This window comes from Heliangelus exortis, chromosome 18, assembly GCF_036169615.1.
Source record: "Heliangelus exortis chromosome 18, bHelExo1.hap1, whole genome shotgun sequence".
NCBI classification, from domain to species: Eukaryota; Metazoa; Chordata; class Aves; order Apodiformes; family Trochilidae; genus Heliangelus; species Heliangelus exortis.
In genome coordinates this window covers 14,292,941-14,316,872 of record NC_092439.1, presented here as the reverse complement: position 1 = coordinate 14,316,872, position 23,932 = coordinate 14,292,941, and the positions used below count along the sequence as shown (strand labels likewise).

The window sequence follows — 23,932 nt, the reverse complement described above, 5'->3', positions numbered from 1 at the left end:
CGGACGCCTCCGATACCTGAGCCGGGATGGGATGAGAAGTCTCGCCGCTGCAGGAGCCCTCTGGGAACGCAACAAGTGCCCACCGGGCTGGGGCTGGGGATGAGAATGATGGTGAGGAGGGGTTCGGGGCTCCGCACCGAGGCTGCTGCTGCCGCCGCTCCGCGTTCCCGGCGCCCCCGCTGCCACTCAGCGCCCTACACGCGAAACGCGAAAACGATCCCGCCCCGCCGGCGCGCTCTCTTGAGCCACGCGGGCCGCCGTACCTCGGCCCGTACCATCGCTGCGCGATCGCGGGGGTGCACCGGGCCCTTTCCGCGTCCTCTCCGCGCCCTGACCGCCGCTGCGGGAGCGGCCGCTGCGGTACGAGACGGGGCCCCGCAGCCCCCAGGCGGGACCGGGAGTTTGTTTTACGGGAGCCTTAGAGCGGGGATGGCGGGCGAGCTGGGAACGGTCTCATCAGGGGCGGCCTGGCCCGGCCAGCCGAGCTCCTGCGGCCTTCCCGGGGCCTTCCCGCCACCTCCCGGCCCGTTCTGCCGGGCTGAGCCGCTGCCGGGCCCGGGCCCTGTCCGGTTCCCCCGGGCCCTGTCCGGTTCCCTCGGCCCCTGTCCGGTTCCCTCGGCCCCTGTCCGGTTCTCCCGGCCCCTGTCCGGTTCCCCCGAGCCCTGTCCGGTTCTCCCGGCCCCTGTCCGGTTCTCCCGAGCCCTGTCCGGTTCCCCCGAGCCCTGTCCGGTTCCCCCGGCCCCTGTCCGGTTCCCCCGGCCCCTGTCCGGTTCTCCCGGGCCCTGTCCGGTTCTCCCGGGCCCTGTCCGGTTCTCCCGGGCTCTATCCGGTTCTCCCGGGCGGGTGTGATCGGTGTCCGGGCACCGCTGCTCTCCTCGGCACGGCCCCGGGGCCTCGTCCCGCTGCCCCGCTCTGAGCCGCGTTTTGGAACCTGAACACGGGATTAATTTCTGTCGTTGTATTTGAAGGGGGGGTTGTGTAATTTGGGGCGAAAATGTGAAACTGTTCGGTCCTTATTTTTTTTATTTTTTATTTTTTTGAACTTTGCAGGTAAAATGATCATCCCGGTGCGGTGCTTCACCTGCGGGAAAATCGTTGGAAACAAGTGGGAAGCGTACCTGGGCCTCCTGCAGGCTGAGTACACGGAAGGGTGGGTGGTGCTCTGCTGGCCTGGGCTCCTCTGGGGTAGAACCACAGAATGGGCTGGGTTGGAAGGGACCTCAGAGCTCATCAAGTCCAACCCTTGATCCACTCCCCCCGTGGTTCCCAGCCCATGGCACTGAGTGCCACATCCAGGCTCTTTTGAAATATCTCCAGGGATGGAGAATCCACCCCTTCCCTGGGCAGCCCATTCCAATGGCTGAGCACCCTCTCTGCAAAGAATCCTTTCCTAATATCCAACCTAAACCTCCCCTGGCAGAGCTTCAGCTCTGCCAGGGGAGGTTTAGGTTGGATATTAGGAAAAAATTCTTTAGTCCATGCCCTCTTGTCCCACTGATATCTGCCCAACCCCCCCCCGGCTCCAACCTCCTTTCAGGGAGTTGGAGAGAGTGATGAGGTCTCCCCTGAGCCTCCTCTTCTCCAGCCTCAACACCCCCAGCTCCCTCAGCCCTTCCTCACAGGACTTGTGCTGGATCCCTTCCCAGCCTCCTTGCTCTTCTCTGGACCTGCTCCAGCACCTCAATCTCCTTCCTGAGCTGAGGGGCCCAGAACTGGACACAGGACTCAAGCTGTGGCCTCCCCAGGGCTGAGCACAGGGGCAGAATCCCTTCCCTGGACCTGCTGGCCACGCTGTTCCTGAGCCAGCCCAGGATGCCATTGGCCTTCTTGGCCACCTGGGCACACTGCTGGCTCCTGTTCAGCTTCCTGGCAATCCAGACTCCCAGCTCCCTTTCTGCCACTCTGTGCCCAGCCTGGAGCTCCCCATGGGGTTGTTGTCAAGCTCTCAAAATGTTGCAGGAATGCTGAGATACTGAAAATGAAATTTATTTTTTTTTTTCACTGAAGAACAGCACTCTCATTAAAGCAGCTGCCTGCCCCAAGATAAACACCCAGTAAGGACAATTGTTTAACCTCTGTTCTGAAGGGAAGAAACAATAAAGACTGCACTGGGCATAAAATATCCACATTCCCTGTGTTACAGAATTGCTGTGATAGGCTGAAAACTACAGATATATTCTGTATTTAACCAGGGAATGTAAATTCTATAAGGTCAGAAAGTAGTTGTTACCTGCTGAACCTTCTTGGGTAGCAGCATGGATTTGGCTGAGGCATAAACTTTACAGCCAGGACAGCCTCAGGTATTTAACTAGGAAAAAAAGCAGCACTCCAGTCAACTTTGTCACCATTATGGGTTTTTTTTAGAGGTGAGAGAAGTTACACGAGTGAGGAGTAACCAGTGCTGGTGACAGTGGGTCCCCATTTTAGGATTTGTGAAAAAAATTCATATTCACTCCCCAGAACTGCCAAGCCTATTTGAAACTGTTTGCTGGGGAGAAGAGGAAGTTTAACTGCTCCAAATACTTGATGGTTTTATTTTAGGAAGTCTGTACATGCTTTGCACAGCAAGGATTGTCTTGTAATAGTTCAAGGAGGGTCTGTGGTGGGAATACTTCAGAGGGGTTTGAGAACTCTGGGAAATACTTCCACTGTCATCAAGGATGAAGGGAAAAAAAAGACATTTGCAATTCAAAGGAGTGAAAAAAAAATTTGAGAGACTTTGCAAAGTGATGTTGAAATTCTTAAGTAGAAAGAAAAGAGGATTTGCTTTGCACTCACATGGTTAAGCTCACTAATAAGTTTTTTTAAAGGACTTCTGTCAATGAGCTATCAGAAGAGTGGATATTAACAACACAGATTCCACTGCCTTTTTTCTAAAGTAAATCTGAAAATATTCTTAGGTTTAGGACACTATTTAATCCACTGTTAAACAGTGGAGCTCAGAACAAGCAGGGAAGGAAAGCTTTGGGGTTTGAGACTCATCCAATCTTGTAGGAAGTTGCAATTAATTTCTGTGCTTCTCACTGCTCAGTCTGGCATTTGCAGGGGGAAGATTCCTGTCCTCCCAGGCTCATTAAAAACTGTCCAGTGTAAATTATTCAGCACTTTCTCCAAATCTCATTACTTCTCTGAGTGGCCTTTTTAGAGTGTATTTACATCCCAGAATCTCTCTAAGGCAGCTGAGGAGAATACTGCAGCTGCTAAACAAGGTGTTTGGCAAGTTCCTACCAAAAGCAAATATTTTCCTTTCTTTTCTGGAGTAAAAAGCATTACTGGGTTGCTGGTCATTCCTCAGCAATACTGACATTTACCAGAGCTGTCCTAGTAGTGCTTCTGACTTAGTTTCCAAGTATTTTTTTCTCAAATGTTTTGGAAAATTTAGATAGGGTGGTATTATTTATGCTTTTTTTTTTTTTTTTTTTTTTTTTGAACATGCACTGGTTGTACACTCAATTTTGCAAATGCTGCTCCTAAAATGAACAGCCCTCCTGCTGAAGCCCTTGGAGAAGTTTTAATGGCATCAGAGAAGCTGCTGGAGTTGGACTCAGTGCTTGAACCCAACAACTTTTTACCAGCTCCAGCTTAGACAGAGGCTTCTTTCAATCATTTGTACAAAACTGAAGAAGTAGGAAGGTGTCTGTCAGCTTCTCCTGCAGGAGAATACTCTAAATACCCAAGGTCAGTCATATTTCCTGACTGTCAGGTTCTGAAGGGGTATCAGGCTGGCTTTATGCTTTATAGGCTGGTGGTGTCCCTTATCTGAGTGCTCTGATAGCAAAATCCACTGAAGACACAGGCAGTGGCTTAGGGGAGGAAAGACTCATAAATTCTCCACCCGTATCCCAGAATCTTGAGCAGTCACTCAGAAGGAATTAAGTGGAAAAGCTGTAAAACAGAAATTTCTTGGTGAGCAGCCTGCACGTCTGTGTGGGGAACAGAAGAGGCTGTGTGGAACTGGGTGACTTCTGACATGGGGAGGGGAAAGGATTTTAACCTTCCTCTGGATTAACATCTCATCCATAAGTGGGGAAGTTTGCATTCCAAGTTACTGCAGTTTCTCTCTCTCACCCTTTTAACAGATCACAAATTCCTCCTGTGAAGGAGGCAAGTATCATCCTCAGCTACACAGAAATCTATAACTATATAAATATATAGTTATAATGGTGCTCAGAGATGCTGCCAATAGCATGGGGAACAGTGCTTACAGGTGTTACTCCTTGGTCCTGGGTCAGGAATCTGCTGTCTTCATGCTGCCTTCTGCCATTCAGCCAGCAGGAGAGTGTTCAGAGCTTTGTTTCTGTTGCTGCATTCTCACCTCTTGATGGATCAGGTTCTTAACCACATCAGCTCCTCTTGGGCACCAATAAATCTGTCCTGGTTTAACACTGGCCTGGCAATTAAACCCAGTAACAGCTGCTCTCTCTCTATTAATCTCTCTCTCCTCCCTGATAAAGAAAGGAGAGAGAATAAGGGAGAGAGACTGATGGGTTGGAAACTGAACTACACAGCTTTAATGAAACAGGAATGAGAAATAGGAAAAATGACTAAATCTATCCAAATCTACAGGAAAATTGATGCCAGGTTCCTCCCCCTCTCCCCCAATAACTCTCCCATCCCCACTGAGGCTGCAGGGCAGCCCTGGGACAGTCCAGGCTGGAATCCTGGGGTCAGCAGCAGTTGGGAGCTGGAGGCAGGAACACAGAGATTCAGGCTGGGATGGATCAGGAGCAGAGGCAGAGGAAGGGATGGAATCCTCCCAGGATGCTGAAGCAACCAGGGAAGGGGTGAAGAAAGGGAAGCAGGAAAGGCAGGAAGGGCAGGAAGCTGGAAGCTGGCTTGACCCTGGTGATCCCTGCAATTTCTCCTGAGGATGAGGTGTATGGGATGGAATCCTCTGTTTGGTCAGTTCTGGCATCTCTCTTGTCCCTTCCTCCCCAAAGGAGGCTGCAGGTGGGACCTCTTTATTCCTCCTGGAGGGTAAAATGTTCCTCAGAGCTGAGCAGTGTCCTTGGCTCTGCACACCAGGCTCTGGCTGGAACTATAACCATGGAGTGGGATCAGTCCTAGAAGCAGACACTGTCTGAGAAACTTGCTGTGAATTTCAGCAGTGCAGCTGCTTACAAGAGACTGAGCTGAGAGCAAAAGGACAAGACAGAAAATCCCCTTTATCCTGAACCAAACCAGGACATTAAAAGGAAGACTGAGTTACTGTAACCACATAAGGTTAGAAATGCACCATATTTAAACTCTCCTTCCAGCTGCAAAGACTAAAATTCTATTTCCCAAACCAAAATATTTGCATCTCAATTACCTTTGATGTCCCATGGCCAAAGGGGCCCTCACAAGGGGGGTAGTTCAGAAGAGGCCCTGTGCAAGGGTTAATCTCTTAGGGTTCTGTTCCCCTGGGAGCTCTGCAGATTTCTCTCTGAAAGCTCTGGAGCTGTCAGCTGGATGCCACCTGCAGCAGCAGATCATGCACACACCCTGTCAGCAGCACCACGTGGAAAAGGACATCACCACCACATGCTAAGTGGTTTCTTCATTTTCACTGCAAACTTAGCTCTGCTCTGGGACCAAGTCCCAAGTAATCAGCATGTTGCTTAGCAACACACACCAGTGCCTCTGAGTCACTTTTTTTGTGTTTGGGTGTCGTTTTTTTGTTGGGTTTGGGGGTTTTTTGTGTTGTTTGGGGTTTTGTTCGGGTTTTTTTGTGTTGTTTGGCGGTTTGTTTGGGTTTTTTGGGGGGTGTGTGTGGTTGTTGCTGTTCTGTTGGTTTTGTTGGGGGTTTTTTTTAATTGTTTTTCTCCTTCATGAGCAGAGATGCCCTGGATGCCCTCGGCCTGAAGCGTTACTGCTGCCGCAGGATGCTGCTGGCACACGTGGATCTCATTGAGAAGCTTCTGAATTATGCACCCCTGGAGAAATGAGATGGAAAAAGTACCATGGGGCAAGCCCTGGGGAACCTCTCTCGAGTTCTGAACTGGACTGCAGGCAGTAAATGATGAAAGCCACCTGTAGCACAAGCAGAAATACCACCCCAACCAACTGTGCTCTCTCAGGGAAGCAAAGGAACGATGATGAAGTCCACTCAGCCAAGATCTGGAGCTTAAATGAAAAGTTTGGATGCTTCTTTTTAATGCTGTGCTTGTTTAATTCTGGTTCACAAACTTTTAGGTGCAACCACCAGCTAAAATAGGTGTTTGTTCATGTAGAGGAATTGTTGCATTTCATTAAAATGTTGAAATAAAGGAGGTCTCTCCTTGCAGCCTTCCTCCAGTTTCTGGGTGAAGTGCATGCTTGTACCTTGCTGATTACTTTGTACCTAGTGCTAAGTCAGCAACTCAGTGTTTTGTGCCAAGCAGGTAAAGGGGCTAAAAAGATGGGACTGAACCTTAAGGTCCAGCAAAAGGGAAGCAAGTAAATTCCATAAGGATGAGGTGCTGCTCCTGGAAGTTTCTGGAGCTAGCAGAGCCTGCTTTCTGCTGTAGTTAAACTCAACTTGCAGTCTCTACCCCAGTTCTCATAAATCACTGGTGCTGCTGTGTTCTAAAAACCAGCAGTTCAGATGGTGCAGTGCCCTTTAGTGAGGTGAAAGATGTCTGAGTGTTCCTCCAGAAAGCCCTGGCTGTGAGAATTCAGCCCTGCTGGTGTGAAGAGGATCAAATCTTGGTCTTGCCAGGCACCTGCACCATTCTGCAGCTGCTCCACATGCGAGCTTGACACTTGGGAGGCATTTCTTAGGCTTCATGGAGCCAAACTGCTCTCTGCTGGAACAAAACATTTTGTGCAGAGCTTGGGAGAGAGAAAGAGACAAGCACTGACCCTGCCAAAAGGTCTCCCCTTCCTCTCACACTGTCAGCTTGAGAGAGGGACCATCCAGGAAATAAATCCTGGTGGTGGTGTGTGCAGTTAAGCACACCTGAAACTGAAGGAGGCCAAATCCAAAGCCTGTGCATGCTCAGGGCTCTATTTAAATGCATCAGCAGCCTGCATGCCATGGAGGAGAAATCCCTGGTGCAGCAGGCTGGCAGGAAACAGGCTGGAGCAGGGCACAGCTCTGGGTACAGTTAAACTTGTGGCACTCACCTGCTGGTTCAGAACTACCTCTGGGGGTTATCCTCTGTAGCTGAAGTTAGTTTTGAATAAGCTGGGCTGCCAGAGGTACCTGGTGTGCTCAGTGGGTCCCCTCGAGTCCTGTGTCCAGTTCTGGGCCCCTCAGCTCAGGAAGGAGATTGAGGTGCTGGAGCAGGTCCAGAGAAGAGCAAGGAGGCTGGGAAGGGATCCAGCACAAGTCCTGTGAGGAAGGGCTGAGGGAGCTGGGGGTGTTGAGGCTGGAGAAGAGGAGGCTCAGGGGAGACCTCATCACTCTCTCCAACTCCCTGAAAGGAGGTTGGAGCCAGGGGGGGTTGGGCTGATATCAGTGGGACAAGAGGGCATGGACTAAAGAATTTTTTCCTAATAGCCAACCTAAACCTCCCCTGGCAGAGCTGAAGCTTTCTTAGGAAAGAATTCTTTGCAGAGAGGGTGCTCAGCCATTGGAATGGGCTGCCCAGGGAAGGGGTGGATTCTCCATCCCTGGAGATATTTCAAAAGAGCCTGGATGTGGCACTCAGTGCCATGGGCTGGGAACCACGGGGGGAGTGGATCAAGGGTTGGACTTGATGAGCTCTGAGGTCCCTTCCAACCCAGCCCATTCTAGGATTCTGTGATTAACACCAGATATGCTCACAAAGTCAGCTGAAGTACAGCTTCCTCTTGGCCATCACCTTACTAATCTTTCCCCTTACTTTTCAGTCTTGTCCAAGGTAAGACAAGGTGCTTCCCATATTCACCAAATGTTAAGCCATTTTAAGACCATTTGCTTTATCCTAATGCAAAATGAATTAAGCAATCAGCTCTAGCATGAGTTTCATAGTTGTTAATAGCTGTGGGGCTGCTGTATTGGCTACCTAAATGCACTTTAAAATCTTCTTAGGCAGTTGGGTTTTTTTTAAAAAAAAAAGGAACACTGAAATATAGGATGACCTTTCCAAGCTGCACTCCTGTAGGACACTTTCCCATATCACAGAGGAGCTTTATGTGGAGGTAGGTGCTGGCTCGTTCACAGCCAGATCAGAGCACCATGCCCAGCTCTGCCTCTGAGCTGGAACTGAGAAAGTGTCACAGCCCAGGCTGGGGACATCTGGCAGAGGCAGCCCATGTGTCATGCCATGGGAGAGCTGTCAGGGAACTGCCTTAGATGAGCCAAGAGGACTTTGTGTCTGTCTGCAAAAGCAATTTTCTCATCTAGTTTTTCTCCCTTTTGGGAGGTGATGCCAAGGTGCCAGCCATGAAAAGCTGTGGCTCTTAAATACTTACAATTAAGATGCAATTTGTAGAAACGTGGCAGGCCTCATTCAAACATTCAAAGGGAAAAGCAAAGCCACCCTGGTTGCTCTCATTACTTTTCCTCAGGAAAAAAAAAACAGGGAAACAGGGTGAAGGGGAAGGCAGTAACAGTGGTGTTGCTCTGTCAGACACAGGGAACACCAAAAAAAACCCCAATCAAACAAAAAGAGTAGAAAGACAAAGTCACAACAGGCCCTGCTATTAGCTCCTGCAGCACACCACAACCTGCCTGAAGCACAACTTCTCTTTGGGAGGTTGCAAATGCAACAAAAAAAAAATAAGTATTAACCAAAAAAAAAAAAAAAAAAAAAAAAAAAAGTTTCTTTAATGAGGTAAAACAAATGGCTCAGGGTATTCATCTGAAAGGTTGTCCCCCAAGTTTTGTCCTGGGGAGAAGCAGAGCTTAAATTGAAGATGAGGTCTGGGAACACCCAGAGAACCTGGAAGTGCCCAAGTCCCTGGGAGCTGCTGGGATCCATCCCCAGGTCCTGAAGGAACTGGCAGCTGGAGTTCCTGGGCCACTAAGCAGCATGGTTTGAGAGGCTGTGGCAGTCTGGAGAAGTTCCCAAAGACTGGAAAAGGGGAAACATAACCCCCATGGCAGGGAGGTCCCTTCCAACCTAAACCATCCTGTGATCCTGCTCCATAGAGTCAGTAAATGTTTCAATTGATTGCTATAAATCTCAGCTTTCACCCCTGCTCTTTGTTAACTAGGAAATAATTCCCTTTCTGCTGTCATTTCTCCTGTGCTTGCTTCTGCAGCTGTTAATAAGTGCTTTGGATCAGCTTTGTAACTTGCCAGATCTCTCTGAGAGGAGCCATTAAATGTGCTTACAACAACTGTACTTTTTAAAGCAAATGTAGAAGACACATGCTTATTAAAAAAAAAAAGCCTGTTTTCTCTGAATCTTAATCAAAAACAACCCTTCACAGAATCAACAGGCAGAAGTGGGGGGAAAAAAGTTACTGAATATTCAGTCCTTAATTACCTGCAAAAATCTATCAATTAGAAGACTGTAGGGAAAAAAAAAAAAAAAAGCACACTACACACAACCAAAAATTCCACTACTCCGCTCTAGTAATTTTTTCACTTTATATATGAAGCATTTCAGAAATCTGTTTTGAAAGCCTGTGGAGGAGATCAGAGTAATAATGTGTTACTGGAAAAGCAAACAAACACATCAGGCAGGCAGGCAGGAACCTCCCTGGGCCAGGGTGGCCTCAGACACCTCAGCATCATCACCCCACCAAAGCAGTGCCTGAGACACTCACCAGGACAAATGAGCTGATGAAAGAACAGAGGAACCTGCCAGCACCCAACTTCTGCTGCAGAATCAGCACCAAGGTTCTGTGTGTGCCTGGGAAGCTTTCCATTTCTCCAAATGCCAGTTTTAAACAAAAAAGCAAAACCAAAACCACCTCTGGATCACGATTCTGAGTCCCTCTGCAGGCAGGGTGTGTAGTGCTTTCATGCCTGGCTGGAACAAGCCTCAGGTTTCAAAAAAAAAGCTCTGAAAAAACTCCTCTGGTGAGGCTCTGACTGAGATGTGTGCTGGGTTCTTCAAATGCAGCCTGGAACTGGATCCTGAAGTCTGACTTGATGTGCTCCCTGTCTATGGGAGGGAACACAGAACTCTGAAGGCCCTGGTTACAACCCCTGCTCACAACACCCATGGCTGACTGTGACCAAGCAGCTGCCTCACAGCCCTGTGGCTACAAATCTGCATTCCACTGGTGATCAACTGGGAGGATCCACAACATAGAATTTTACCTGAGAAATGCCACTATTTTCATGGAATCACAGAAAGCCAGGTTGGAAGGGACCTCAAGGATCATCTGCTCCAACCCTACTACATGAGCCACCTCTGCCTGCAAATAGCTCTACAGTAAAAAACAATTCCCCCCAAATAAGGGGGCTTATTTGCCCCTAAAATTTAACTCCTGGTCATGGTTTTTAGGCAGCAAGCAGACAGTGAGAGAGGTTCCCTGCTATCCCCCACCACCCTCCCAGGAGGAGTTGAAGAAGGGAAAAAAGGGAGAGAAAAACCTTGGGCAGGTTTAATGAGGCAATAGCCAATTACAAGTGTATATACAAATATGTAAAGGTGGAGCTTGCCCTCCTCACCTGGTAATCACAGAACCACAGAATGGGCTGGGTTGGAAGGGACCTCAGAGCTCATCAAGTCCAACCCTTGCTCCACTCCCCCCGTGGTTCCCAGCCCATGGCACTGAGTGCCACATCCAGGCTCTTTTGAAATATCTCCAGGGATGGAGAATCCACCCCTTCCCTGGGCAGCCCATTCCAATGCCTGAGCACCCTCTCCAGAAAGAAATTCTTTCTAATGTCCAACCTAAACCTCCCCTGGCACAACTTGAGACCTCTTGTGCCCTCTTGTCTTGCTGAGAGTTGCCTGGGAGCAGAGCCCAACCCCCCCCTGGCTCCAACCTCCTTTCAGGGAGTTGGAGAGAGTGATGAGGTCTCCCCTGAGCCTCCTCTTCTCCAGCCTCAACACCCCCAGCTCCCTCAGCCCTTCCTCACAGGACTTGTGCTGGATCCCTTCCCAGCCTCCTTGCTCTTCTCTGGACCTGCTCCAGCACCTCAATCTCCTTCCTGAACTGCCTTCCCAGCCAGACCAGTCCCAGACTGGAGTGGGCAGCAGCTGGGGGTGCCCCAGCCCAGGGTCCCAGTGACAGCTCCCACCAGTCTGAGAGCAACCAAGCTGGTGCTGCCTGGGAAGGCAGGAGGTGACCTCTTGGGGCAGGGATGTTCTTCTGCAGGGAGGAAAGGAGGAGCAGCGGAGGGAGGAGACCTTACCCCAGCCAGAGGAGGCACCAGTGGGCTCTCTTGGGAGCCATTTCACACTCAGCACCATGGGCTGGAGCACTGGGATTGATCCATTTGGGTCACCAGCCCCATCCTCCCCTCCCATAGCTCAGCTGCTCCCCAGGATCACTGACACAGACACAGCCTGGAAGCTGAGGGGGGGTCCCAGGAGGAGTTTTCTCTCCTGCTCTTCTCAAACCAGGACTCTGCTAATAGTTACCAACTTCTGTGCTGACCCTAGTAAGAAAATAGCACTTTTACTTACTCTTCTATCTGATCAGACCCATGTGTACTTGTTTGAGCCTCATCAGCCAGTGAGATTTTCTTACTCCTGGAATTTCTCAGTTGAGACATCTCCAAAATAATGCTGTTTCCACCTGGCCCTGACTGTCCAGATGATGAACACGGCTTTGATTTCCCCTTCAGTGCATTTGTGCCATGATTTACACCCTGGATTTGTTTTCAGATCCAATTTCTATTCAGCTCCTCCAGCCAGTGATAAGGCATTGTCAATTTGTCAATAGGGATATGACAAAAGTAATGTTTCAAAACAAAGGACAGAAAGCTCATGGCTGAGACCTTGGCTTTGCTGTTTGATGTGTTGCCCCTGAAGTCTGTGGGAGTCTTTCCATTACCTCCAAGGTGATTTAAAAAGCCTGGTGGCATGTGGTGCTTTACACCACTTGAGTGTCCAGGATTCACTTGTTTTCCTAAGTTCTGCTAAGAAAAGCTCTCTTTGAGGTGTCCTTTGGTACTCAAAAGAGCTTCCAGACTTTGCTGCAGACCTCAGACGTCTGCATGTAAGGCCATTAAATAATAATGATAATTAAAAAAAAGAGTAAGGAGTTATCCTTGGCTTCCATGACTCCAGCTATCCCTGGGGAGCTGCAAGACAACCATCCTCACTTCAGATTAGCTCTTGGACACCATTTACATGGGAGCAGGTGCTATTAGAACCCTCATCTCTTTCTCCCTGACACTGCCTTCAAGAAATAGGGAATGTAGAGCAAAGACATGTACAGAGTATTAGGTTCCCTACCTCCAATCTCACTTCTTCTCCACCAATGCACATCTCCCAGCCTTTGCCAGTTGCCTGTTTTGGGGATGTTCACCTTGTCTTGTGCCTTCAGGTCACACATTGCTGGGGGGAAGGCAAGAAGCACCTCAGAACTGTCCCCACCATTTCATTCCTCATCAGCTCTTGTGATCTTTATGTGCCTCATAACAGCTAATCCTAGAAAACCCATGCAGGAAAGGCCTTCATTTCTCCCTCCCAAATACAAACCAAGTGTTTTTTTTAAGACAGTTTCATTATTTCCTGCTTTCAGGAGCTGAATAAATAGCGATCAAAGAAAGGCACTGAACAGCAGACAAAAAGCTAAAAGCCTGGATACTTTGGGGAGTGCACAGAACCAGCAGTTAACAGCAAACTTCAAAGCAAGCTGCAAAGGCTGTGGTCAAGACATTCTGTAGGCACTAATGATTTTGAATTAACCCATACACCACCCCGAGGATTTGGAGCTAGGAAGAATGAATACTGAATAGCCACTTCTTAGGAATCAGACCTCCTTTTAAAGGCAGGTCTGCTTGGAGCACTTCAAGAAATGCAATGCTTTTTAACAGGAAATTACAAAATGAAACAAATCAGTGCCAGCAGCAGGGTGGATGGGCTCAGCACCCACCTTTGGGTGCTAAACACCTTCCCTGAGCTCCTGCTGTCAACATTTTCTAGTGGTTCACCACAGTGGTATCTCCAGAAGTACTTCAGAGATTTAAATAAACATAAACATAAATATAAACCTGCCTGTCCTTACCAGCACCTCTCCAGAGATCTTCCTCTTTGTTGGGACATGCCAGAGGGTGATCCTTGAACACTGGTAAGGTTTCTCGGGTCCCTCTCCTCTCCTCATCCCGTGATAATCTCACCAAGCAGGTTCTGAAGAGGCCCAACTCTGCTCTCCTGAGCCCTGGGCTAGATCCTTGTCACCCTACAGATCCCAAATCCCAACACTTTGTCATTGCTGCACCCAAAGCTGCCCTGAAGCTTCCCATGGTCCTTTCCCCCCATCCTTGTCAGCCACCTCCTCCCTTGAAGCAGGGAGTTCCTCCTGGATTTCTGGTGCCCTCCCGGGGTGGTTGAGTTCCCCCATGAGGGGCAGGGCTGGGGAGCACTGAGCTGTCCACAGGACAAAGCAAACCCCCCCCTCACTACCCCCTGCCCCTGCTTTCCTTTGCTCTCCATCATCTCCTCCTCCATCCCTGGGCACAGCTCCATGGGCTCTGGGAGGTCCCAGGGGGCTCAGTCCCTCCTGTCCCCCATGCCCAGGCCCTCACCTCACGCTGCTCTGGAGGAGGAAGGGTTGGGATGTGCCCTGCCTGGGCCTCCTCAGCAGCCCCCCACCACCCCTCCTTCCCCGACTATTCCCAGGGGCTTCCTTCTCCCTACCTCAGGAAAAGCTGAGGAACTGAGGATTTTCACCCCCATTCCCTTCCCCACCCCTGGGGCCTGCACTGCAGCCGCTCCCCTCAGCTCTCCCGGGAACATGGCTGCCGGGGGATTGCAGAGGGGGAAAAACGCCTCAGCTCAAGGTGTGTGTTTGGGACAGGACCTGAGGCAGCAGCTGGGCTGCCACCCACCCCTGAGGGACTGTCACCCATTGCCCAGTGCTCATCACCCATCCCTGAGGGACTGTCACCCCTTGTCCTGCCCAATGCTCCTCACCCATCCCTGAGGGTCTCCATTACCCTGCCCAATGCTCCTCACCCATCCCTGAGGGACTGTCACCCATTACCCTGCCCAATGCTCATCACCCATCCCTGAGGGTCTCCATTGCCCTGCCCAGTGCTCATCACCTCCCCCTTGGCACCATCCTGAGGAGAATCCTTAGCTCCCCCAGGCCCTCCGTGCCTCCTCTCCTACCCCAGGCCAAGGACCCCTCTCATCCACTGCCCTCAAACCCACATGGAATGGCCTTAAACAGGTTTTGTTTTTTTTTCAAAGGCTTTTTGCTATTTGAAGTTCAGAGATCGGCAGCATAACTGGGCATGAGTTCCTACTCAAGTGTCCAACCCAGAAGGTACCAGAACACCACCAAAACCTCACTTATCTCCAGCTATTAGCTACTTACTCCTCACAGTCCTGCTTCCCCCTGCCTCTCACCGCCCTTTTTTTCTTTTTTTCCCTTTCTTCTTCTAACTAAGTCTTCCCTGGGGTAGCACCCATGAGAGCATCCCCCTTCCCAGACACTGCTCGGAGAGGGAAGGGATGAAACCTTCACTTCATGGGAAAATGGGGTAAATGGCACTGAGAGCAGTGTCAGGCACTCCAGGTGACAGGCTGTGTTGGTGGAACAACCAAACCAACACCCCAACACCCTCCTCCCAGCAGCTGACAGATCCTGCCCAGCTTCCATCAACGCAGGAGCAGCTTCTGGGACACCCAAGCCCTCCAAACTCCCATTTCTGAAGGAAGTGGAAGTGCAGAACTTTTTATAATTGAGTTTACAAATTTGTATGCAGCAGTGGAAGAGCTAACCCTTGGACTGAAGATAGAACATGAGCCTTTCCTGAAATTGCCCCCAGAAATTTCAAACCAGAAAGATGAGCGCTGCTCTCAGCTGCAGACCTCCCCCTATAATGAGCTGTGCAGCTGAAGCAATTACTAACTTTAGGATTTTAAAGGAGCAAAAGCATTTTGACCAGAGGGCCTTCCTGCAGGAACTAGCTAGCAAATGGCAACGTGAAGTTAGGAAGGGTCTGAGTGTTTCAGATCATTACAGAGATGGCCCACAGCTCCACAATTCACAACCTTGGTTTATTATTACTATTAATTTTATGCCCATTTATTATTATTGAACTTTGGATCCACTCAGCATTAAATGCAGCCTCGATGAATGTCTGCTTTCCTCCATTAAGCAACAGTTTGAAAAGGCAAAAAGGCAATAATTAAATTCTGATGAATAATTACTTCTAATAAATAACAGGAACCAAATGGCATTGGCCTCAGCAGCTTCCAGAGCTGCTGCTGAACCAAACCAGCACTGTTTGCTGCAACATGGAGATATTTCCATTTCAGATACAGTGGGAAACATCTTGAAACCCAGCTCTTGGTGCCTTTGAGGAACCTCTGAGGGTGAGGGAGCCCTGGCCCAGGCTGCCCAGGGAGGTTCTGGAGTCTCCTTCCCTGGATACATTCAGAGCCCCCCTGGATGTGTTCTGTGTCACCCTGCTCTGCCAGGGGGGTTGGACTCCAGGATTTTTTGAGTCCCTTCCAGCCCATAACTTTCCATCATTCCTGACAGCCTGGCATCCCATGTCCACCCCACAGCCCCATGCTCTGAACCCCTTTTCTCCCATCCTTGTCTCAAAGCACAAATGGGTAAACAACCTGCTCTGGGGTTAACCTGCTCTGGGGTTAACCTGCTCTGGGGTTAACCTGCTCTGGGGTTAACCTGCTCTGGGTTAACCTGCTCTGGGGTTAACCTGCTCTGGGGTTAACCTGCTCTGGGTTAACCTGCTCTGGGGTTAACCCGTTTTGGGTTAACCCGCTCTGGGTTAACCTGCTTTGGGTTAACCTGCTCTGAGTTAACCTGCTTTGGGGTTAACCTGTTTTGGGTTAACCCGCTCTGGGGTTAACCTGCTTTGGGGTTAACCTGCTTTGGGTTAACCTGCTCTGGGTCAACCTGTTTTGGGTTAACCTGCTCTGGGGTTAACCTGCTTTGGGGTTAACCTGCTCTGGGTTAACCTGCTCTGGGGTTAGCCTGCTTTGGGGTTAACCTGCTCTGGGTTAACCTGCTTTGGGATTAACCTGCTTTGGGGTTAACCTGCTTTGGGGTTAACCTGCTCTGGGGTTAACCTGCTCTGGGCCATGCCCAGGACACAGATTTGGGTTGCCCAGAGGAAAGGTGGAGCCTCTCCCCAGGACCAAGATGGGCACACACTTCCCACAGGGAAGTTCTTCTTGGAAGCTGGAGCCATAGAGCCCCAGAGCCCCTCAGGAGGCCAAGGAATTCCAGCTGCTTCCACATCTGAATCCAGGGCAGATTCTCACAAAAGAAAGGGACTCCTCCAGGGACACTTGGTCAGCAGAGCTCTTCCCTCTATTGGAGTCATCTTATCAACTATCCTCATCCTCTCCCCTCCCAACCCACCTCCCCCACGTATTTTCCCAACTCAGAACATCTGAAAGTTGTTCTAAACTCTGAATGTGATCAGGTAAACACAACCAGAGGGAGCTTCAGGCCTTTGCTCCCTCCTGCACATCCATTTCCAGGGGGGTTCTGCTGCCAGGAGTGGGGAACTCATCTTGCCTGGGAGGTCACTGCAATAGCACAGACTTAAGCTGCTCATTTCTTTCTTCTCTCTCCTAAAAGCTACAATATTCAGGTAGCTCAAAGGAAACCAGCCTTTGGATTTTGTCTGCTCATAAATCCATCTCAACAGCTTGAGGGAAAAACAGTAAATAAGATATTGGAAGAAGAGCACAAGAGGCCAGAAGCAGAGAATCTGCCTCTCAGGGTGTGCTGTTTGCAACCAAAGCCCAGCACCAGCCTGTGATATTTGTATCTGCTATTGATTTGTTCTTAATCCAGAGAAATGCCCCTGTAATGAACTCTGCTGTGCCCTTAATGATTTCATATTGAAGGCTGGTGGGTGCCTCACTCACAACAGAGTCACAGCAATACCAAAAATAGCAAGCCTCATAATAAAATGTTATTGAGGAACCTGAATTTCAATATAAGAGGGACTCTGCTGTACTCAAGGGCTTACTTGATACAAATGCATACTTCAAAAAGTTGTATTAAAGTCGTGTCAGTGCCTGAGTTACAGAGGCAAGGTGAGGAGCTGCTCCCGGGAGCAGCTGAGCCCCAGGAACCTGTCAGGCAGACACGGTACAGGCTGGACTGAACCCCACCAGATGCCTAGAAAGTACTGAGACACTTCAGAGAGCTGCCCAGAGAGGTGGGAGAGTGTGGTGCTCCTCAGGACAGCAGGTGAACAGGTCCAGATGCCACCAGCCTGATCCTGCCTCTGCCATTCACCCCCTAGCCGTGGGCATCAGCCTCCTGGGTTACCAGTAGCCAGCTGGCACTGCAACTGGGGGAGAGAGGCAAGTCACTGCTGGGGGCTGGAGAGAAACCAGCATCCCCCCCCCAGGCTCAGGGCCACCACCAGGAGCTCAGGTCTAAGGCTGATCTCACTTCCAGGTGATTCCTCAGCCCTGGCTTCGTCAGGGCACCAAACAGCAGCCTGCCAGGATTCAGCCTGCAGATTCCACCTGCCAGGATTCAGCCTGCAGATTCTACCTGTCAGGATTCAACCCCCAGATTCCACCTGCCAGGATTTTAAGCCTGCAGATTCCATCTGTCAGGATTCAACCTGCAGATTCCACCTGCCAGGATTCAACCTGCAGATTCCACCTGCCAGGATTCAACCTGCAGATTCCACCTGCCAGGATTCAACCTGCAGATTCCACCTGCCAAGATTCAACCTGCAGATTCCACCTGCCAGGATTTTAAGCCTGCAGATTCCATCTGTCAGGATTCAACCTGCAGATTCCACCTGCCAGGATTCAACCTGCAGATTCCACCTGCCAAGATTCAACCTGCAGATTCCACCTGCCAGGATTTTAAGCCTGCAGATTCCATCTGCCAGGATTCAACCCTACAGATTCCACCTGTCAGGATTCAACCCTACAGATTCCACCTGCAGATTCCACCTGCCAGGATTCCACCTGCCAAGATTCAACCTGCAGATTCCACCTGCCCAAGCAGGCTCCCCAGCTTCCATCAGCATGGAGCTCACTCAGCCTGGGGGCTGTTCCAGCCCAGATGCCCCCAGCAGATGCAGAGGGTGCTGGGTGCCCAGCTCCTACCCCGTGTGGAGGTTGCTGCCAGCCCAGGGCAGGGGATCTGAGCTCTGGGAGGTGTGTGCAGGCATAAACCCAACACCCCAGCACCTGGGCTGAGGGAGAAAGCATCTTGCCAGCTGCAGGAGGGCAGATGACCTTTCCAAAGCAAGAAGATTCCAGGGGATTGGATCCAAAGATGGAGATGGATGTGTCTAACAGCACACCAGGCCTTGGGTAGGTCTCTGGCTGAGAGGAGGTCAGAGATACAGACTGTGCCACCCAAACTCAGGCCCAGCTCTGCCAAAGAGCACTACCAGGACCCCTCTGCACCTCAAGCCTTGCTCACCCTCCTGCTACCTGGGTAGCACCCACTCCTACTGCCCTGCTCCTGCCCATCACCTTGAGGTGCTCAGTACCTCAAGGAGTCCCTAGGGTGTTGCAGCACTGAGAGGAGGGAAACACAGGGAGGGGCAGCACTGCTTCCCTGGGCCAAATCCCCCTTTTTCCATTTTCCAATCCACTTTCCCCAGGTTTTTCTTTGCAGTTGAAAACCAGATTTAATACACACACAGCCCTTTTTGCTGCCCTGCAGTTCAGGGCTCCACTCCCTGCTCTGAGCATCAGGATTGTTCCACTTGGAGGTGTGGGAAAAACTCAGAGTTTTTTCTTTTGAGTAATTCTGCCCCAGCTGCCAGCTGGGCCTCAAGCCACCACTCCTGAATACTGCAAGAAATCAAAGCTTGTAAAACAACCTGGGGAAGCAACTTCAGGAAGGAGCTGAAGCTTCTTGGCCCTGCCCTGAGGATGTTCCCCTGAGGATGAGGATGATGATGGGGGCCAGGCAGCTGCCAGCTCTGGGGTGCTGGGGGACAGATGACTTTTTCTTTCCAGGCAGTGGCAGGCAGGGAACTGGCAGCTGAACACAAATGAGGGACCAGTGGGGTGCCAAGAAACAGTTTGCTGTGTGGGACAGCAAAATTCACATTGGGCTCTTCCTAACCCTGGGCTGAGGTGCCCTTTTGGAGAGAGGGAGCTGAGGCTGTGAGTGTTTGGGTGGCAGCTGCCCCACCAGGGGAAGGGAGAGGGGGACCCTGACTCTGGAGTTCCTGAGGAAAGGGGTTCCAGCATTTCTGAGGGAAATAAAAATTAAAAACCTCACCTGTTCCTGTGGGCAGCTGAAATCCTCCAGCCTGGCAGGAAGAGACACAAAGCCACGGGTGGTGAAATCCAGGGAGCTTTGCTGGACACATCCTGCACCCTGGGGCCAGGGCCAGCTTTGGGCTGAGCCTCTGAGCACGTAGGGTGCTGCACCCACCACAGCACCCCTGGGACTGCAGAGGGGAGGGATGGATTCTGCTGTCCCAATGGGGGGGACACAGCAGCCGTGGGCAGGAGGAGGCCCTGCTGGGGCACTGGGCTCTCTGTACCCTGCATGCAGGCAGAAACTGCTCTTCCCTTGTCAGCCAGAGAGCTCTCTGCCCCAACAAATGGAAGCTGTAAATGTGCTCAGCAGCTCCTTTCCTGCAGGTGGGAGCAGGAATCAGGAGACAGGAAGCTGCTGGTTCTTCAGGGTCTCAGCAGGTGCAGAGTATTTTCTGCTAATGCAGGCAGCCCAGAAGGCAGGAGGAGCAAGAGAACTTCCAAACCCCTGTGTGCCTGGCAGTCTGCTGGGCTGGGATGGATCAATCACTGAATGAACTCGGGGGCATCAGCATCCCTGGTACTCACGTGAGATGAAATGGGCTGCCCAGGGAAGGGGTGGATTCTCCATCCCTGGAGATATTTCAAAAGAGCCTGGATGTGGCACTCAGTGCCATGGGCTGGGAACCACGGGGGGAGTGGAGCAAGGGTTGGACTTGGTGATCTCTGAGGTCCCTTCCAACCCAGCCCATTCTGTGATTCTGTGATTCTATGAATTCAGAGCCCTGAGAGCCACCGAGTGGCCACGGCCAGGAGCTGCAGGCAGAACACAGCCCAGAGAGGCTCCTGACCAGCAGTCCCCAAGGGTAAAAAATAAAAAAAAAAGGTCACACATCTGCTCCCTCTTTCTGACGTGTCCATAAGAGAGGGCACAGCATGTGGAGCAAATACTCAGCACTCACTGGCACACAGCACCCACACTGCACCCACACTGCACCCACAGAGCCCTGGGATCCCCCCGGGGGAGGGAAAGGCAGCCCTGCTGCAGCAACCACCTCCATCCTCGGAGTCAAGAGACAAAGAGGAAAGATTCCACTCTCAGGACACAGGGTGTAGGAGGGGACAGGAGAGTCCTGGCCCAAGTGACACCTCAGCTGAAGCAGAGGCAGCACACAGCACCCCCTGGCAAGGGCTCTGCTCTGTCTGCCCCAGCAGCCTGGACATGGTGAGGAGCTGGAACCTGGGTGCCAAACCTGAGGAAGGGTCCCAGGGGCTGCAGAGCTCAGAGGTGCCATACCTGAGGTCCTGTGAGTTCAGCTCCCAGGGTGCCACCCCAAGGAGCAGCAGGTGACCCCCAGGCTGGCAAGAGCAGTGACAAGGAGCAGGTGGTTCCCCAGCTCCCATCTCAGCCTGGTCCTCAGGGATCAGAGGAATGAACCCACACAACCCATCTGGATCACAGTGCCCCTTCAGTTTTACAACATTGAGTAAGTACAGAATCTTATGCTTTATTTTTCTATTAGTCAGCAACATAAACAGTTAAAAAAAAAAAAAAAAGGCAATTAATATTATTACACAGAGAAAAAGTATAAAACAACCCAATGGACACAAGCCCACTTACTATTCATATCTCAGTCTTCCTGGCCTCTCCCATCCCTGTACAATATGTTTGAAGGGAATAGGCAAAGGCATCTACAAAAATATGCATAAGAAATACTAGAAATACTGTTTAAAGCAACATGCTCAATATTTTCCTCTTAGTTAGTAGTCAATACTTGTCAGGAACTTGATTATAAAACAAGAAATAATTTAGAGATTTCTCCTTTAGATCAGCACATAATAATTTAGATTTCTTTGCCCTCTTTACTGCTGCTGTGGAACCAAAGACACACCTCAGTCGTTCCACCCTTCTGCATTAGTTAAGGATTATTTTGGGGGTCTGGTGTTGATGGGGGTATTCCAGATTGACCTGCTCTGAATTTAAAGCTGTCACCTTTTAGCACCAATCCAAGATTTCTGCTCAGTGAACTAAAACCCCCACAATACTGCGAGACCACTTAGGGGTCTGGGTGATTTTTCTCACCTTAACTGTGTGCTCTGAAAGGGTGGCACCACTTAAATAAAGGCCAGGAGAGAGGGGGCCCACACTTGAGAGGAGGGAGGGAAATCTTCCAGGTATGAGAGCCTCAGCTCTGGCTCCAGCTGAGTGCAGAAGCATGGGACTGCTGAGGAGCATCCCATCATTCTTGTGTAGCATCCTGACACCTTCATGTTGGCTCAGGAAAAGCCTCAAAAGAAATGGATAAATCTTGCTTCATAGATCTAGCAAATCACTGCATCATTAAAGCTTCACTTAAAGCAGAAGATCCACAGCTTTTATTATTTCATGACAGTGAAGAGGACCTGGAACTCCTGGGACACAACAAGGAGGGGGGCTTTCCCCCAGAGGGGGCCAAGTAAGGTCATGGTTTGGGAGACACTGAATTACAGAGCCAAGTCCTCAAGTTACAGACACTTCTGTGGTGGTGGGGAGGGGGAGAGTGGTCAGGTTGGCAGGCACGAAGGGAAGTGGCAGAGGGGGAGCAAAAGAGTTCCTGAAGCTGTTAATATGGTTCTAACTTTAAATTCTTGTACAAGCAGCAGGTGAAAATCATCCCAAAGATCTACAGGGTGCAAAGAGAAGAGAGAGAGATGCATGAAAAAAAACCAAAACAAACCAAAACCAAACAAACCAATACCAGAATTGATGCAGTGGAGACAGCAGCTTACAAACACACAGCCCAGACCCCAACTGGAGTGGCAGATAGTTTCTGCCTGGGGATACTGCATTCCAGCTTGCAAGAAGCAGCAAAAGAGAATAATCCCTGCTAATCCTCATAATTAATCACTAGCAGCTTCTCTGGGGTGTAAACTGGCTACATGACAAAGGAGAAGATTACTCCCAGAGATCTGCATTTGGAAGAAATGAATATTGTGTGCCCTCCCCTCTAAAATGAGAGTGAAGAGCACCCATATCCTGTCCCTTTACTCCTCACCCCCTCCCAGATAATTTGCAGACCCACAACACCACATAACCCAGGGGGAAATTCTGGATGACTTCAAATAATTCCAACAAACCGTGGTGTGAGGGGAACTCCTCTGGACCAGCTCCTCAGCTGCAGAGACACCCACAGCCCATCCCCACCAGAGGTCACTCAGGCTCCAAACCTCCTGGCACAGTTCTGCAGAAACCTCTCCCCTCCTCCCGTCTTGCACTTTTAACCAAAAGGAAATTTTACAGACCAGCAGAAGAGGTTTCAGAGCTTGTGAATCCTCAGATCCCCAAGAAACACCCAGCAGCTTCTCCTTGCTGGGGAGGGAAGAACCTACCCCACTTGATTTTTTTATCATCATTCCTCAGCTCTAGGGAACCTTTAACTTCTTGCCCAGCACCCCCAAAGCTCCCCTCAGTCCTGTTACCTGCACACAAGCAATGCTGATCCCCACTGCTCCAATAATTTTCAGATGCTCTTGAATGAAGTTTTCCAGCTTGGTAATGCAACCACTCTGCAGGGTGAAATGAGGGACATGGAAAATCAGCTTCATTCTAACCTCCTGTTTTAATACTTTAATGTTTGTGTCCCTTGAAAGCCATGCTGTAAAAAGCTGTGTCTGGGAGCAACCTTGTCCCCCAGGCTCACTGGGACAGCTGCAGTGATGATGTGAACTGCATCATGGTTTGTACTGCTCAGGAACCACCAAACAAAACCCAGGTGGCTGCTAAGCTGGGCAGGAGATCAGCAGATTCACCCCCACATCAGAGGGAGCATGTCATTTTTTTTTCTGAGATACACAGAGCAAGGTTCCCTCACTTCCTGGGACATCCCTGGAAAGGGCCCTTACTGCCAGCAAGCCAAAATGCCCAGGAGATGGTGCTGAGTGGATCCAGCACCCAGATCTCCAACATGATCCAGCACCCAGATCTCCAACATGATCCAGTACCCAGATCTCCAACATGATCCAGTACCCAGGTCTCTAACATGACAGCAGCCTTTGAAGAGTCAGTTCCTACCCCTGCAACTCATGAGAGCAAGGAGTGTGTCAGTGTGGGCCTGGGAAGCCAAGCTCTGCCTTCCAGCTGCATCCTTGGCTGGCACTGTGTGATCCTTCCTTTCCTGTTTGAGGCCCAAGGGATTTTTCTTTATCATAAGGCAAAAAATAAAATCAGAAAGAGCATTTACTGCTTTTTTTGTTTTGTTTTTTTTTGAAGTTTGTTTTTTAAGAGTTTCCTTGTTTTTTAAGTTCTGGGCCCCTCAGCTCAGGAAGGAGATTGAGGTGCTGGAGCAGGTCCAGAGAAGAGCAAGGAGGCTGTGAAGGGATCCAGCACAAGTCCTGTGAGGAAGGGCTGAGGGAGCTGGGGGTGTTGAGGCTGGAGAAGAGGAGGCTCAGGGGAGACCTCATCACTCTCTCCAACTCCCTGAAAGGAGGTTGGAGCCAGGGGGGGGTTGGGCTCTGCTCCCAGGCAACTCTCAGCAAGACAAGAGGGCACAAGAGGTCTCAAGTTGTGCCAGGGGAGGTTTAGGTTGGATATTAGGAAAGAATTCTTTGCAGAGAGGGTGCTCAGCCATTGGAATGGGCTGCCCAGGGAAGGGGTGGATTCTCCATCCCTGGAGATATTTCAAAAGAGCCTGGATGTGGCACTCAGTGCCATGGGCTGGGAACCACGGGGGGAGTGGAGCAAGGGTTGGACT

At 50.4% G+C, this 23,932-nt stretch overlaps 3 protein-coding genes and 1 long non-coding RNA gene across 7 annotated transcripts in view; 1 reads left to right on the top strand and 3 right to left on the bottom strand.

Moving 5' to 3' along the window:
• Positions 1-187, bottom strand: part of TSPAN4 (tetraspanin 4) — a 405,186-nt gene extending 404,999 nt beyond the window's left edge. The window contains exon 1 of the mRNA XM_071761611.1: positions 17-187. The gene's annotated coding sequence lies outside the window, so the exon portion shown is untranslated. The remainder of the gene's footprint in view (positions 1-16) is intronic.
• Positions 188-216: 29 nt separating this feature from the next.
• On the top strand, positions 217-6,265 carry POLR2L (RNA polymerase II, I and III subunit L). The gene is made up of 3 exons (XM_071761625.1): positions 217-360; positions 1,051-1,150; positions 5,819-6,265. Exons 2-3 carry the CDS (start codon positions 1,056-1,058, stop codon positions 5,925-5,927), a joined length of 204 nt encoding a protein of 67 aa, XP_071617726.1. The 5' UTR covers positions 217-360; positions 1,051-1,055; the 3' UTR covers positions 5,928-6,265.
• A 9,037-nt stretch (positions 6,266-15,302) lies between these two features.
• LOC139804393 (uncharacterized) lies at positions 15,303-17,252 on the bottom strand. The gene is made up of 3 exons (XR_011729366.1): positions 16,068-17,252; positions 15,865-15,909; positions 15,303-15,599 (listed from the first exon to the last, which is right to left on the bottom strand). It is a non-coding gene; the product is annotated as an uncharacterized lncRNA (long non-coding RNA).
• A 3,438-nt stretch (positions 17,253-20,690) lies between these two features.
• CD151 (CD151 molecule (Raph blood group)) overlaps positions 20,691-23,932 on the bottom strand; it is a 34,590-nt gene continuing 31,348 nt past the window's right edge. For 3 of the 4 annotated variants that reach the window (XM_071761619.1, XM_071761620.1, XM_071761621.1), the window contains 2 exons: positions 22,662-22,748; positions 20,691-21,865 (listed from right to left, as the gene is read on the bottom strand). In XM_071761619.1, the coding sequence (XP_071617720.1) occupies positions 21,806-21,865; positions 22,662-22,748 (147 nt within the window). In that variant the 3' untranslated portion in view covers positions 20,691-21,805. The remainder of the gene's footprint in view (positions 21,866-22,661; positions 22,749-23,932) is intronic. The other variant, XM_071761622.1, reaches the window with a different exon arrangement.

Bases quoted from the DNA above. Each gene is read 5' to 3' on its own strand.
- POLR2L (XM_071761625.1), top strand. From the start codon at position 1,056: ATGATCATCCCGGTGCGGTGCTTCACCTGCGGGAAAATCGTTGGAAAC. The intron at 1,151-5,818 runs GTGGGTGGTGCT...CTTCATGAGCAG, and splicing joins CAGGCTGAGTACACGGAAGG to AGATGCCCTGGATGCCCTCG.